The sequence below is a fragment of the Oratosquilla oratoria genome, chromosome 30, assembly GCF_046742065.1.
Source record: "Oratosquilla oratoria isolate Oo_2021 chromosome 30, ASM4674206v1, whole genome shotgun sequence".
Classification (NCBI taxonomy): domain Eukaryota; kingdom Metazoa; phylum Arthropoda; class Malacostraca; order Stomatopoda; family Squillidae; genus Oratosquilla; species Oratosquilla oratoria.
In genome coordinates, this window is record NC_134806.1 from 33,848,078 (window position 1) to 33,863,615 (window position 15,538).

At 40.7% G+C, this 15,538-nt stretch overlaps 4 protein-coding genes across 4 annotated transcripts; all 4 read right to left on the reverse strand.

Annotated features, from left to right (window-relative positions):
* Nucleotides 1–358: 358 nt before the first annotated feature.
* Nucleotides 359–1,096, reverse strand: LOC143041266 (protein FAM200A-like). The gene is made up of 2 exons (XM_076213099.1): nt 1,056–1,096; nt 359–806 (listed from the first exon to the last, which is right to left on the reverse strand). Exons 1-2 carry the CDS (start codon nt 1,094–1,096, stop codon nt 359–361), a joined length of 489 nt encoding a protein of 162 aa, XP_076069214.1.
* Nucleotides 1,097–6,417: 5,321 nt separating this feature from the next.
* On the reverse strand, nt 6,418–6,831 carry LOC143041267 (SCAN domain-containing protein 3-like). The gene has a single exon (XM_076213100.1). It carries the CDS (start codon nt 6,829–6,831, stop codon nt 6,418–6,420), a length of 414 nt encoding a protein of 137 aa, XP_076069215.1.
* Nucleotides 6,832–6,843: 12 nt separating this feature from the next.
* On the reverse strand, nt 6,844–7,620 carry LOC143041268 (uncharacterized). The gene is made up of 2 exons (XM_076213101.1): nt 7,433–7,620; nt 6,844–7,138 (listed from the first exon to the last, which is right to left on the reverse strand). Exons 1-2 carry the CDS (start codon nt 7,618–7,620, stop codon nt 6,844–6,846), a joined length of 483 nt encoding a protein of 160 aa, XP_076069216.1.
* A 78-nt stretch (nt 7,621–7,698) lies between these two features.
* On the reverse strand, nt 7,699–8,197 carry LOC143041269 (protein FAM200B-like). The gene is made up of 2 exons (XM_076213102.1): nt 7,949–8,197; nt 7,699–7,809 (listed from the first exon to the last, which is right to left on the reverse strand). Exons 1-2 carry the CDS (start codon nt 8,195–8,197, stop codon nt 7,699–7,701), a joined length of 360 nt encoding a protein of 119 aa, XP_076069217.1.
* Between the last annotated feature and the right edge of the window lie 7,341 nt (nt 8,198–15,538).

The following is a 15,538-nucleotide window of genomic DNA, read 5'->3' on the forward strand; positions in this document are numbered from 1 at the left end:
CGCCCAGCACACTTACAACAAGCTCATCCTAGATCAGTGTTTCTCAACCTTTTTTGCTCCGTGGCCCCTCTCGACACGATAAAGAATCTTGTGCCCTCTCATGCCAACTCCATCCATCCCTCACCCTGATCACCCAAAGAAGTGAAAATATCATGGGCTCAAAACACTTCAGGCATGAATTAAATAACAATATTAGTTGGATAAAATTATTTGTTGAATGTTAACTATTAAAATGAATAAAACAGGAATATATGTAGGCGAACTTGGCTCTTTTATCAAAAGTTTCAGTGGGATCCCTATGACTGATGCAGGGCTGCCAACTTATCGATATTTGTCTCCAGAGATGTCAGAGAAAGACTTAAATCGACTCTTTTTTTTCTATACCAAGGCGGTTTCGAGTCTTTGGTAGCAAATGGATCACCCGACTGAAACCAGTCTCAACTAAGTACGACGTGGGAAAAGCAAGTAGAAGTAACTTCACTTCCTTCCAGATCAATGAGTACTTTTCATACACATCTTGATTTATCCACAGCTTATGGCGCCCTCCACGCTTGAACCTTGCCCGAGATGATTTGTCGTTCTGCAGTTCAATGACACTTTCTTGTAGGGTGACATCTGCTTCAGATGCATCACCAATGAACGGGTCCACAAACCAGTCAGGCACGGTCATTTGAAGTAGGTCAGAAAAGCGAGTTTCCATATAATTATGCAACTGCTTCAGATGGTCGACATACACTGCTAGGTCAGCATCAAGCAGCTCGGTGGATATACTTGCTAAGGATGAAAACTGGGCAAACTCCCGTCTCCTAAGGTTCAGCCAGAACAGCTTGAGTTTTCAGCGATAGCGAAGCAATAGTAAAAAAAAAAAAAAATCTTTCGTAAAATTGGCCGTATGGCCCCCTGAAAAAATCACATGGCCCCCGTTGAGAAACACTGTCCTAGATTACTAAAATTGCACGGCGTTAATCAAGATAAAAACTTCAAAATATGTTCAGATTTGTCAAACTATCCAGTGTGAGGTTAACCGAGACGCCTAAATTGAAATAATTACTTACAAAACAATAAATGCTTCATCTTTAAGGTATGAATGGTTCATAGGTGGTTCATCAGAAAGGGTTTTGATTGTGTTTGTCCAGCGGTTTCATCTTAGGTGATTTAGTATTTGTCGGCAACAACCTGCGCCTCTACTCTTGGGAACAGTATTGCGCCAAAGAGGGAAGTCACAATGACAGTAAAGGATAGGTTTAAGGCGGGAAAGAAAAAAAAAAGAGTGAGAGTAGAGATTAAAAGTGATTAGAGTACATAAAAGAAATTATGAACGAATTCGGTCCGTATCGCGTGTCATAATTCGTTCCATCCTCACCCTCCCACCTTTTTTTTTCACAATTATTTCTCACCAAACGCTAGTTAGGGCATGCCCTGTCAGTTGCCGGCCTCGATAAACCTTCTACATTCCACTCGGTCTTGACACAATACTTCCATTTCCTCAGCCATAGCACCACTAATCTCTGCTGCATGGAATAGGGGTGCTTGTTAGAATATATTTCATGTATGCCAACGGGGCAGAAGAGTTGAGAGACAAAGAGAAAGCACCTCATGAGAAACGAAGAGGAAACGTGATCGCAAGATACGGAGCACAAAAATATTTATTGCTGAACAATAAAAAACATTTATGAAATTGTGAGGAGTTAATACCAAGGTAAGAAACGAAATCTGCTATGACATTATTGAAAGATGTATCACAATGAGATAAAGATATGCTCCCGCAATAACAAGGAGAGGCAAGGCTTTCGCAGATATTATCCGTTATAGAATAAAAGGTTCCAAGAAAGATAACTTATAATTGGAAAGATAGAGACTAAGTCTGCAAAGCCTCTGGAAGCATAAAACAACGAAGATCTCAATTAAAAAAAAAAAAAAAAAAAAAAAAAAGGAAGAAATACAACTAAAAAGAGAAAGGACTCAAGCTTAAATATGAAGACATGCGCGAAGTGAATGAGAAATATATACATACATATAACAAAGGCTTTTTTTCCCTTACACGGGGGGTAGCCAAAAAGAAAAATGCCTAGAAACCACTCCCATCTATTCCATCCCCTACATATTCCACTCCCCTCCACCCTCCTCTCTCCCTCTCATCTCAGCACCTCCTGGATGACGGGTCATCCCTGCATCCTGTCCACTACCCTGGGTCAGAAGCAGTGTCGCAAGACATAGCACATCCACAGCAAGGCCGCTTCACTAATTCGGCGACCCCCCTCTCCGTCCCCCCATGCAAGAAAGGAGAAGACGGGGAGAAATTCCTTCGGGCTGCGTCAAATTATTTCTCATACATACTTCCTCACCCCCATCCCCAATCACTACCCTCATGCATCACCGCATCATCCATACACAACCCTTCTCCATTCACCCCTATCTTCTGTCCTTTCCCGTCCTTCCTCAACAGACATTCTTCTCTTTTGTAATGCCCCTTTTACCCCATCCATCCATCTCATCCTAGGACGCCCCCTCATATTCACTCCTTCCACCTCTGCCTTCCACACCTGTTTTAATAGTGTTTCTTCATTCATTCTTTCCATGTGCCAAATCATCCTAACACTCTTTCATCAACCCTATCTCCCAACTCCCTTTCCACCCCTGTTCTCCTCCTCACCTCCTCATTCCTCACTCTATCTAGCCTAGTAACCCCTATCATACTTCTCAGACATTTCATCTCAAACACATTCAAACTCCTTCTCTCTTCCTCTCTCATGTTCCATGTTTCTGTCCCATACAGTGCTATCGGCACAATCACTCCTTCATATAACCTCCTCTTAGCATCCATTCCCAGATGTTTATTTCTCATTACACTTTTCAATCCACCAAGGCATTCACTCGCTTCTCTCAATCTACATTCTACCTCCACTCCCACTCCTCCCTTTCCTGCCACATTTGCACCCAAGTATCTAAAAATATCCACTTCCTCCAGTTTCTCCCCTTAATGCTCATTTCCAGCCTGCTGTCACTCTCTACCCTTGTACATCTCATCACCTTACTTTTACCCACATTTATCATCAGCTTCCTTCTTTCACACACCTTCTCAAACTCTGTCACTAACTTCCTCAACCCCTTATCTGATCCTGCTACAAGCGCAGTGTTGTCAGCAAATAACAATTGGCTTATCTTCCCACTTTTCTCCATTTTCTTTTACCATATCCAACCCCTGACCCACTACCATTGCATTCACCTCTCACACCACCCCGTCCATATATAGATTGAACAGCCAGTGTGACATAACACATCCCTGACGAAGTCCCACCTTTACCTCAAACCATTCACTCTCTCCATTTCTAATCCTAACACAAGCACTACTACTTTCATAAAAACTCTTGACTGCTCTTAACAGCTTTCCTCCTATCCCATATATCTGCAGTACCTCACACAGTGCCTTCCTGTATATCCTGTCGTAAGCCTTTCCCCAAATCCATAAAAGCCACCCAAAAAATATCCTTACCTTTTCTTATAGCTTTCACACATATCTGTCTTACCACAAAGATCTGATCTACACAACCTTTACATGTCCTAAACCCACACTCTTCCTCACCAATTACTCCCTCTGTTCCTCTCCTAATCCTCTCAATCAAGACCCTCTCATAAGCCTTCCCAACTACACTCAACAAGCTGATCCCTCTGAAACTACTACACTCCCACTTGTCCCTCTTCCCCTTGTAAAGCGGAACTATACAGGCACTCCTCCAGTCTTCCGGCACTCTACACTCTCATAAACAAACATTAAATAACCCCACCAGCCAGTCCGCCATAACTGTACCTCCTTTCTTCAGACATTCTGCATAGCATCCATCCAGGCCAGGTGCCTTACCTGCTCTTATCATCTTAACAGCTGCTTTCACTTTATCCTTCCCTAATTCTCTTCCATTTTCCCCACTCATCACTCTCATTTTCTTAGCGCTTCCCACTGCCACTACCTTTTCCTCCCTATTCTCCTTCACATTTAGCAACTCCCTAAAATATTCTGCCCACCTTCCTCTCACTGCCTTCTCTTCCATTTTCATCTTTCCATCTGCACCTTTTACCTTTTCTGCTCTACTTGATTCGCCTCCTCTTCCTCTTTTAATTTCTTTCCAAAACATTTTTTTATTACTTTCAAATCTTCTTTGAATGAGAAATAATTGACATTTTTTCTTGCTCTGGCCTTCGGAAATGATATTCTATTCGTTTCTATGATACCCCAAGGAAGCAAAAGGGATAAAGCAGGGTAGCAGAATGTTGTGGTTATCAAACACCATCTTTACTGAGAAGACCTATGCACTCCTCATACATAATCACAATTCCCCAAACAAAAACAAAACAAAAAATGAATTTATTGATATAGTGTATCATAATGTATTATGTATAAGATCATAATCACATATATTATCAAATATGTCATAAGATCTTCTGGGTCAAAATAAAATGAACCAGTGGGTTACCATTGTCTTCAATCAGGTGCTGGACATATGATTGACAGTTATTACCTTCCCGGATGAGAGCCCAGAGCTCATCTATAGGCCAACTTGTGAGAACTGCTATAACTTTACACACACACACACACACACACACAGACACACACACACACACACACACACACACACACACACACACACACACACACACACACACACACACACACACACACACACACACACATACACACACACACACACACACACACACACACACACACACACGCACACACACACACTAACACACACACACACACACACACACAAACGTACACACTCATTCACACACACACACACACACACACACACACACACACACACACACACACACACACACACAAACACACACACACACACACACACACACATACACACACACACACACACACACACACACACACACACACACACAAACACACACACACACATGTGTGTATGTACGTGTATGTGTTTGGGCATGGATGTACGTGTGTGTGTGTGTGCATCTGTATATGTGCGTATACGTGTATATGTCTGTCCCAGAACAAGCCAGCAACATCTACAATAATTTTTTTCATGTTCTCACAAATTGTTGATTGTTTTATTTCTGATGATATTTGTTCACGGTTCCCATATAATTCTCCTCCATCGGATGGACAAACACTATCTAAATGATCATGTATTACCCAGATATTCCAGTTTTGCCTCCGAAACCCCTTTATAGAGAAAGACTCACATAATATCTAATGTCGTTGATAATGTTCGTAATGATAGTCCAGATTAACAGTGACGAGTTTTATCTTAAAACTAGTGAGACTTACGGTATGGCCGCATGGAGACAACACTAGCGGCGCGATAATTGAATTAAATGCTTAGCATATCTTTGAACTGTTTAGGCGTGCGAGGTTGCCAATCAGTGCTAATGATACCATACATAGATAAAACAGAGGAGCATTACAACGTATGCCATGTTAGGAACAGACGTACATATGTGACTACGACAAAACATTTATACATATTTTATGCTATGCAGCAAGGTTGTACATAACAATACTTGAAATCTATAGGCATGGTATGATGTATGGTACGCTGTCTGATCTATTACAAGTCCACACATAGTTGAATGAAATTGTCTGGGAACCGTCAGAATGAATATATAAAACTCGTATCTCACAGAAAAAGTGTAGTTTCGATGGGCAGAAAAATAGCCAAAGTTGCACGGCTCGATAGGAGTTACGATGAGAAACGTCAACAGTCAATTACGTCTACGCTCATTCACGTACAGTCATGATTGAATATCCTGTTCTTTCTTCGGCCGGAGCCTTTACCTGATATAGATCCTTTTCTTATACTATACTTGTGAAATTTGAAGAGCTTGGTCCTTCTCTAACCTGAAATAGTATGGTATTAGATTGTTTATTGATATAGATTGTCTTCTCCCTTAACTTGTTTTTTTGGTAATTAACGACGAGCCTTTTTTCACTAGCCAGCCTTACTGCATAGGTTCTAACCCAGGTAGTGGACGTGAGACAGGGATAATCCTTCATCTATGAGTAGCTAAGATGAAAAGGAAAAAATGGAGATGGATGGGAGTGGGATGGGTGAAGGCGGGTGCAAAAATTGGCTGCCTACCTCCCTTATAAGGTAGAGAAGCCTATGATATATAAATAGATAAATGTCTAAACCAGTGTTTCTCAACCTTTTTCGTTCTGTGGCCCCTTTCGACACGATGAAAAACCTTGTGGCCCCCCCATGCCAATTCCATCCATCCCTCACCCTGATCACCCAAAGAAGTGAAAATATCATGGACTCAAAACACTTCAGGCATGAATCATATAACAATATTAGTTGGATAAACTTATTTGTTGAATACTAGCTATCAAAATGAATAAAGCAGGAATACATGTAGGTGGACTTGGCTCATTTATCAAAAGTTTCAGTGGGATCCCTGTGACTGATGCAGGGCCGCCAACTTATCGATATTTGGCTCCAGAGATGTCAGAGAGAGATGTAAATCGACTCTTTTTTCTATATCAAGGCGGTTTCGAGTCTTTGACGGCAAATGCATCACCCGACTGAAACCAGTGTCAACTAAGTACGACGTGGGAAAAGCAAGTAGAAGTAACTTCACTTCCTTCCAGAGCAGTGGGTACTTTTCATACACATCTTGATTTATCCACAGCTTATGGCGCCCTCCACGCTTGAACCTTGCTCGAGCTGATGTGTCGTTCTGCAGTTCAATGACATTTTCTTGTAGGGTGACATCAACTTCAGATGCATCAGCAATGAACGGGTCTACAAACCAGTCAGGCACGGTCATTTGAAGTAGGTCAGAAAAGCGAGTTTCCATATCATTATGCAACTACTTCAGATGGTCGACATACACTGCTAGGTCAGCATCAAGCAGCTCGGTGGATATACTTGCTAAAGATGGAAACTGGGCAAACTCCCGTCTCCTAAGGTTCAGCCAGAACAGCTTGAGTTTTCGTATAAATGCAGTGATCGTCTCCTTGCATGAAAACAAGATGGAGTCATTTCCTTGAAGCTCTTTGTTCAGAACATTTAGCTTTCCAAATATGTCTGACATGTTGAGTATATCGCTCTTTGCATCAACAAGCTTTTGACCGAGTTCCGTCTCACTCAAGAAAGAGATAACGCTGTCCCAAAGTGCAACAAAACGTTGCAAATAATTACCCTTAGACAGCCACCTTATTTTCGTGGGCAACACAAGTCGTTTGAATTCTTCATTATTCTTCCCACATAGTTGCTGAAAAAGGCGATCTTGCAAAGCATTCTTCTTTATCAAGTTGACAGCTTTGATAACATACCCAAGTGCTTCATGCAGACGTCTAGCTAAGTTTTTGGTGACCAGGTGCTACCGGTGAACAACACAATGCACACAAACGACGCTGGGGACAGCTTTTTTCAAGTACGCACTGAATCCCCAATACCTTCCGATCATAGCAGCAGCGCCATCTGTTGCACAAGCCACGATGTTCTTGAGTGGAATGTTGTTTTTCTCAAAATATGCCTCAAGTTTTTTGAAGATTGATTCACCTTTCGTGTCAGTTGTTAATTTCAGTGCAAAAATCAGTTCTTCACGTATTCCATCAACATCAAGGAACCTTGCGAACGCCATACAAAGGGCAGAATTATCAGGTAACGTAGTTTCGTCAGGTTGAAGCGAGAACTCATTCACCTGCAGTTTTAAGACTAATCAGCTCTCAATATCAGCAGCCATTTCATCGATGCGTCGCGATACTGAAGAGTTGCTCAGCGCAATAACATTAGTGACCTCTTGTGGACTTTGCTTCATGACTGTTGACTTCTATGGCCATTGCCGGCATGATGAGAGATTCACCAATAGTATGAGGTTTGCCTGATTTTTGCGATCATATTGAATATCTTGTAAGAAGCCAGCATTCCTCTGTCTATTTTGCCACTTTTTGGGTGAACAAAAGTTTCACTGTCATTCTTCCTTGGAACTCATCACGTAAATTCTTGAAAAACTCTAGCGGCTTGTCTTTCTTGTCTTTATGCGCAGTCTCCCGATGTTGTTGTCTTTTCAGTTTGCAGGGGCGCATACTCTCATTTGACATGGAGCCCTTGCATATCGGGCACATGGGCATTGCAGAATTTTGTGGGGACTCGATGAATCCATAAGCAAGACATTCGACTGAATATTGCCTGGATTTTTTCTTAGATGCACTGACCATACTTTCTGGAACATAAACAAACGAAACTCATTAATAATAAGTACCGTATTATTGAATGTGAAATATCTGCCCTCCAAATAACTAAGCAAGCTAACAAATAAACAAAAATTATTACCCATAAGTTTTGCATTTCGCGAAAAGTAATGCAGTTGGGTCTTTACACACAGTTTTTAACATACATACCAGAAATGAAATGTATTCTTTGCTCACAACCCAAAGCAAGACGACGAAAATAAACTCATGGTTTTAATGCAAAAATTCAGCGATAGCGAAGCAATAGTTGAAAAAAAAAACAATCACAGGAAAAAAACCTCCAGATTGGCTCTGTTCTAGCCCACCACGAAACAAATACCTCCACAAAAAAACAATTCCCAATACTAGGTACCTACCCAGCATTTAGAGCAGATGTTTTCAGGAGCAGAAACGAGAGTCAAGTGTTTGTTTTGGTCTGGCACGTTTATATATTATACAGTGTTTCCGACGGACCCCTTTGTTGTGCCACTTTTATCTTGCGAACAGTGTTTCCGGTGGTACCATGTGTTGTGACACTTTCATCTTGCGAGTCAGCCCCGGAAGTCTGCTGCTGCAGCCTGTATGTGTGTGCGTGCTAACTCTGTGGCGCATCTATGCCGCTACACCACCACAATCCCACTGACACATGAATCACACGCGCTTGCTCACACGCTCAATTGCATCGACATACAGTTGTCATGTGCCACCATTTATCCTCGCTAACAAACAAGATTCCTCTGTGGCTCCCGGTGACCTCCCGTGGCCCCCTGAAAAAATCACATGGCCCCTGTTGAGAAACACTGGTCTGAACCATCACCATCTTTAGTAATTACCCTTCATTCTTCTGTTTCTTCAAATGATTTGGCAATATTCTAAGAAGGACTTTACTATCGTTATTCGTTGAATATACACTCTCTTGGAAAAAATGTTGTAATGTGAGTTTAATCTTAAGCGGCTACCAATGGCTTTTATTTGCCATGACTGCCTTAGTACGTATGGAGAAAGTGACATCTTCAGCTGCAGTTAATCTCCTCCAAGTGTAGGCTTCTTCATTCATTCTTACAATAAATGTGACAGTTATTAAGTGTGTAATGTTTACCCATTTAAAAAGAACGTCATCAATAGGACAAGATGAAAGTGATGTAATGAATGTAACGTCATGATTGTGACATAATAAGAGTGATGCCATGAACATGAAAAAGAGGGTTTAGGGAAGACCTACTACAGTTGGAGTCAGCCCTAGTCCATACCGGGAGACGCAACGTAGATCCGGACGCCTATGAAGAACGATACAAGAACTCATTACGTCCGGTTGGCTGGGCCTTTGACGGTGATCACGTCTACGTCCCCTCTTCCCGGAGACACACATACACACATACACACACACACGTACACATGCACACACTCCGCCCTCATCCCCGTCTTCCCTTCATGCCACCCCACCTCCCTCTTAGCTTTAGTAGGCAACGATGCATAACATCCTGTCATACACACGCACACATACACAAGCACAAACCCATACAAACACACATACACAAACACACACACACACACACACACACACACACACACACACACACACACACACACACACACGCACACACACACACGCACACACACACACACACACACACACACACACACACACACACACACACACACACACACACACACACACACACACACACACACACAGTAAAGGAAGACTGATTTTCTATCCCATTTTTGCTTTTGTTTTATATCTTCTTCCATCAAACAAGATGTTATATGTAATTCCACAGCCACTCTTCCGTTAATTTTTTTCTTGGTAATATGTGTATATATATATATATATATATATATATATATATATATATATATATATATATATGTATATATATACATATATATGTAAATATATATATAAATTTATATATATATACATATACATATATGTATATATATATATATATATATACATATATATATTTACACAGAACACGTCTTTTTACAATAAGTCTTTATCTTTGTTTTCAGTCATCGAACACGATTTTTTCGACCTCATCATAGACCAAAAGGTCTCCCGTCAACGTGCTTTAATAACTCACAGTAACAGATTTACACTGTGTTTGTTAATTTATTTATTCATTCAATTATTAGTTTATCTATTGTATCTATATCTTTATTTATTATTAATTAATTTATTTGTTTATTTATTTATCTATTCATTAATTAGTGTATTTATTTATTTATTTATTTGTTTTATTTATATATTCATAAATTTTATTATTTATTTATTTATCTATTTATTTATTTATTTGTTTATATTTATTTATTTTTCATGTATTATTTTTCTATATATTCATTTATGTATCTATTTATTTATTTATTTATCTATTTATGCTTATTTATTTTTCATGTATTATTTTTCTATATATTCATTTATGTATCTATTTATTAATTGATTTATTTATTTGTTTTTATTTATTTATTTACTTATCTATTTACTTATTTATTTATTTGTTTATCCTTTTTTTTGCATTACTCAAACCAGCAGTAAAACTATTTATTAGAGTACATATATACATATACTAATGGCTATTTCCCTTTACAAGGGAGGTATTCAAAAAACAAAGGCATAAAATCTACTTCTACCCATTCCATTCCCACATGCTCCACTCCCATTCAACCCCCTCCCTCCCTCTTTTCTTGGCTCATCCTAGATGACGGGTCATCCTTGCATCTCGTCCATTGCCCTGGGTCAGAAGAAGTGTAGCAAGAACACTTTAATAGAATAAGAAACTTATCTATAATCGTAGCACAAGCCTTTTCATATACGTTTAGAGGTTCGTTAGAGTAGAATATTGAGATGATATATTCAGACAAAATTATAAGATAATATTGATACAATATCTCAAACAACAGGAAACGATCCAGTATATGTTTTTTACTGGACTGGAATCGAACAGTAGGCAATAAACTTTTAACTTAGGCCAAGAGTTTCCACTTCACCTCATCACAGTCTTTAGTTTCCATCTCTGCATAATATAATTGTATTACACAGTAAGTGTTCGGTTGAAAGAAAGGAAAAAATCCAGAACGTGAAATTATGATACTTCAAGAGTGAGAAAATGAACCTACGCCAATTTATTCTGAAGGAAGGTTATGACTCGTCTTCCACACTTCTAAAATCCCACTTAGTCATCCCATCAACAAGGAATTCCTCATTTTTTCAACTTTCTCTCAAGTCTTCCACTTCTTTTATCTACCTAGATCTCTCTTTTTTTTTCTTTCGTTTTTCTATAATACCTGGTTTCACCTTTCTTTCCCTCTATCTAAAAAAAAAAAAAAAAGGATGATAAATTAATAGCCCTCCTTACTCCCTTTTCCCTCTCCCATCCTTTCTAACACTCACTTCGAATTACCCTTTCTTTCCTTCCTTCTCCCTCTCCTTCCTTTCCACCTCTCCTTCTTCCTCCCCTCTCTCTGCCTACCAATTCCCTCTTCTCTTAACCCCTCGCAACCCCCGGTCTCCGTCATCATCTTTAGTCATAATACCTTTAACCCTTTCAACGCGATGACATACTTTATGAATGTTGTCCTGGCTAAGAAGACAATTTTCTACAACTGATGAAGATACTTCCGGTCTGACGGGAACTGCGACAGAATAAGACCTCTTTCAGGCCGAAGTTCGCCTCGGAACCTGCATAAAATCGTCTGTCCTCAGCCTGAACTAAGACTCATGAGGCTCGTCTCCGTGTTGAAGAATTAACTGTCCGTCCGGGCCCTTATCTCACATTCATAATGCCTCCCCCGTCTCATATTATTTATCCCCATCAATACGGTGTCGCATGTTACATTCTTTCTTCTGGCAAACGATAAATGATTCTTGTCAGTTTAAGGCTCTTGGGTGACTATGATTCCCGGTTTGGCCTGGATGAGGAGCAACTCTTTCGCTGGCTAGAGCCACTTGGTACGAGGCTAGAAAGTACGTCAGCCCATTGAGGAGGGTAATGACTCCATCTCAGGATGGAGTCCCTAATGGTCCCGTAAATATATATTCGGCGGGGAACCACTTTCTCCCACTTTCCCACGATGACGTCATTCCCCCAACACGGACACTTCACTTTCATAATCATAACGACTTCATTGCCCCGAAACAGTGACGTCACCAACCACATCCGTGTGACGTTACTTGCTACATCCATTTCGTCCCCAACTATTTCACACCCATTCACCATTCCCTCTTTATCATATTGGCTCCTCCTAGATGGCGGGTCATCCCTGTATCTTGCCCATTACCCTGGCTCAGAGGCAGTGTAGCAAAACAGAGTACGTCCATAGCAAGGGCGCTTCTTTTAATCGGCAACCCCCCCCCCCCCCGTTCTCCGTTATTTCATGTAGAAATAATGAAGACGGGTAGAAATCCCTTCGGGCTTAGTCAGAATACTTTTCATACACAACCACTCCCTAGCCCCTCTATCCCCCACCCACTCCCTTCCATGCATCACAGTAACATCCATACACAACTATTCTCCACTCACCCCTTGCTTCCTTCGTCTCCCTTCCTTCCTCAACAGACATTCCCCTCTTGCTTAACAACTCTTTTACCCTATCCATCCATCTCATCCTCGGTTATTCCCTTATGTTTATTCCATCCACCTCTACCTTCCACGTTTCTTTTACTGATCTTTCTTCACTCATTCTTTCCATATGTCCAAGCCATCCCAATACTGTTTCATCAACCCTATTTCCTGCATTCACCCTTCTCATACATCATTGACATTTTCTGTACCGATTGACCTTTTTCCTTTTGATCTGCCTATCGACGGGCTTTCTTCATCCCCATAATACTCGATCGGTAGTGAAGGGCTGAGAGTAACACATATCTTTTGATTATTTGCTGTTACTAGGCACCACTTCGATAGTAAAGGAAATAGAATAAAGTATAAATCATAAGTGTTGCAATAGATATGTTTGTGATTAAATGAATATGAAATAGTTATAGAAAATGACACCGTTTGCCTCTAGTTCGCCTTTGCGTACTCGAGAATGTTTTCGAAGGAAGTATCTTCCTTAAAACGTCTTTGTGCAGAGCCTCTGTATAAACAATTCCATGAATACAGACGACCTGAGTTTAGATGCCTCTGTGGGGAGAACCTGACGCACTTGCCCCCTACTCGACGACGACCACAAGAATTTTTGACAAGAGACTCGTTCGTTCTTCACGAAAAAGTCAAATCGCTTTCCTCGATTTGGGAACCAAGGAGTATGCCAGTGACGCCCTCAACCGACAGGCAGACTTTATTGTTGTTAATATTTTTGTAAGACACCAGGTAGTTTCGTTCAGATAAAGGTTGAGGCAAACATAAGTGAGTCTTAAAGTGCTACACCATATTGTGAAATTTTAACTCATTCATTGATGGTCATAAGGAAGAGGAGATAGGTCTCTTTCCCGAAGTATCTCAAAAATTCAAAGACGTCCTTCAGAATGGCGAGATTAAATCATGACCAAGACCCCCGGATGTTGCAAAGGATAAGTACGGTTTATTAGATTTAACATAAATATTTACATTTACGTTTGTGGTACAATCCTTGAGGTCAACATTACACCGAAGAGGTAGTCATAATAGAAGTCGTAGAAATATACAAATAAATAGCTAATAAATATAAAATAAATAAGATATCTACTCGTATAGAAAAAATAAGTCTGTTGGGTAACATCAGTTTAAAGCCTAGTTGCTGCTAAGCTGTTTCATTCATCTACGTGCCACTCCTCGACAGAGGAGCCATTTATGAGTCCTGAAGAAAACTCACCATTCCCATTATGTCACTTCCAGTCTATCCCCTTCCGTGGTATGCTTAACCGTGGGATCCAAAAACCACGCAAACAACGATCGTATTTTGTCTGTCTCAGGTTGATAACTGACTTAATGATGTCTGACCTCATTCAGGCTTAGAATCCCAACCTGGCTTTCATAGTATCAATGCCTACTGCACTAGCCATTACTTCTACCTCCCCCCTTCTCCTTTCACCTTCTATTCCTTCTTCTCTTTCCCTCTCCTCTTACTAGCCCTCAGCGTCCCTATTTCCCTTTCTTTCCCTTCTTCCTTCGCCCTCCTATCGTCTCCACTTCCACATACCTTCAGACTCACAATCCGCCCCACCTTCACCCTACCCCTTCCCTTTTCCTTCTTCCCTCCCCTCCCTAGAGTCTTCTGTTTCCATTCCCTTCTTTCTCCTTCCTATTCCTCATCTCTCTTTCTCCTCCCTTTCTTCTATACTGACATCACTCTAAAAAAAAGAACCAGGGTGATCCGTACGGAAGAGACCCACATTATCCCCCACGGATCTCTATCTGGAAAAAGGCAAGAGGTTTAACGAAGCAGATGGTGACTAATCAGTTTGAATGGACCTATAGGAAGAGGGTTGTGGTCGAGGTGGTGATGCTAGTTGTGGTGGTGGCGGTGATGGTGGTGACAACGATGGCTGGTGGTGGTATTAACGGTGGCAGCAATAGTGGCGGCGGTGGTGCTGACGGTGATGGTGATGGTGGTGATAGCAATGTTGGTGATAATGGTAATAATGATTGCGATGATGATAATGGTGGCGTAGATGAGGTGGAAGTATGAGTGAGAGAAGGCCTGAAATCTGACAGTCTGAGACGGAGATATATGAAAGGGAGAAAACACAATTGTAAAATGGAAAGTACAAGGGATTGGAATGCGTGGGCGATGATCATGTTGGAAAAGCTGTGAAATTTTCAGACTTCCTTGAAGAAAAAGAAGAAAAAAAGTTGAAGAAGAAGAAGAAGAAGAAGAGGAAGAAGAGGAAGAGGAAGAAGAAGAAGAAGAAGAAGAAGAAGAAGAAGAAGAAGAAGAAGAAGAAGAAGAAGAAGAAGAAGAAGAAGAAGAAGAAGAAGAAGAAGAAGAAGAAGAAGAAGAAGAAGAAGAAGAATATATACATGTATATATATATATATACATATATATATATATATATATATATATGTATGTGTGTGTGTGTGTGTGTGTGTGTGTGTGTGTGTGTGTGTGTGGTGTGTGTGTGTGTGTGTGTGTGTGTGTGTGTGTGTGTGTGTGTGTGTGTATGTGTGTGTGTGTATGTGTGTGTGTGTGTGTGTGTGTGTATGTGTGTGTGTGTGTGTGTGTGTGTGTGTGTGTGTGTGTGTGTGTGTGTTGTGTGTGTGTGTGTGTGTGTTTGTGTGTGTGTGTGTGTGTGTGTGTGTGTGTGTGTGTGTGTGTGTGTGTGTGTGTGTGTGTGTGTGTGTGTGTGTGTGTGTGTGTGTGTGTGTGTGTGGTGTGTGTGTTTGTGTGTGTGTGTGTGTGTGT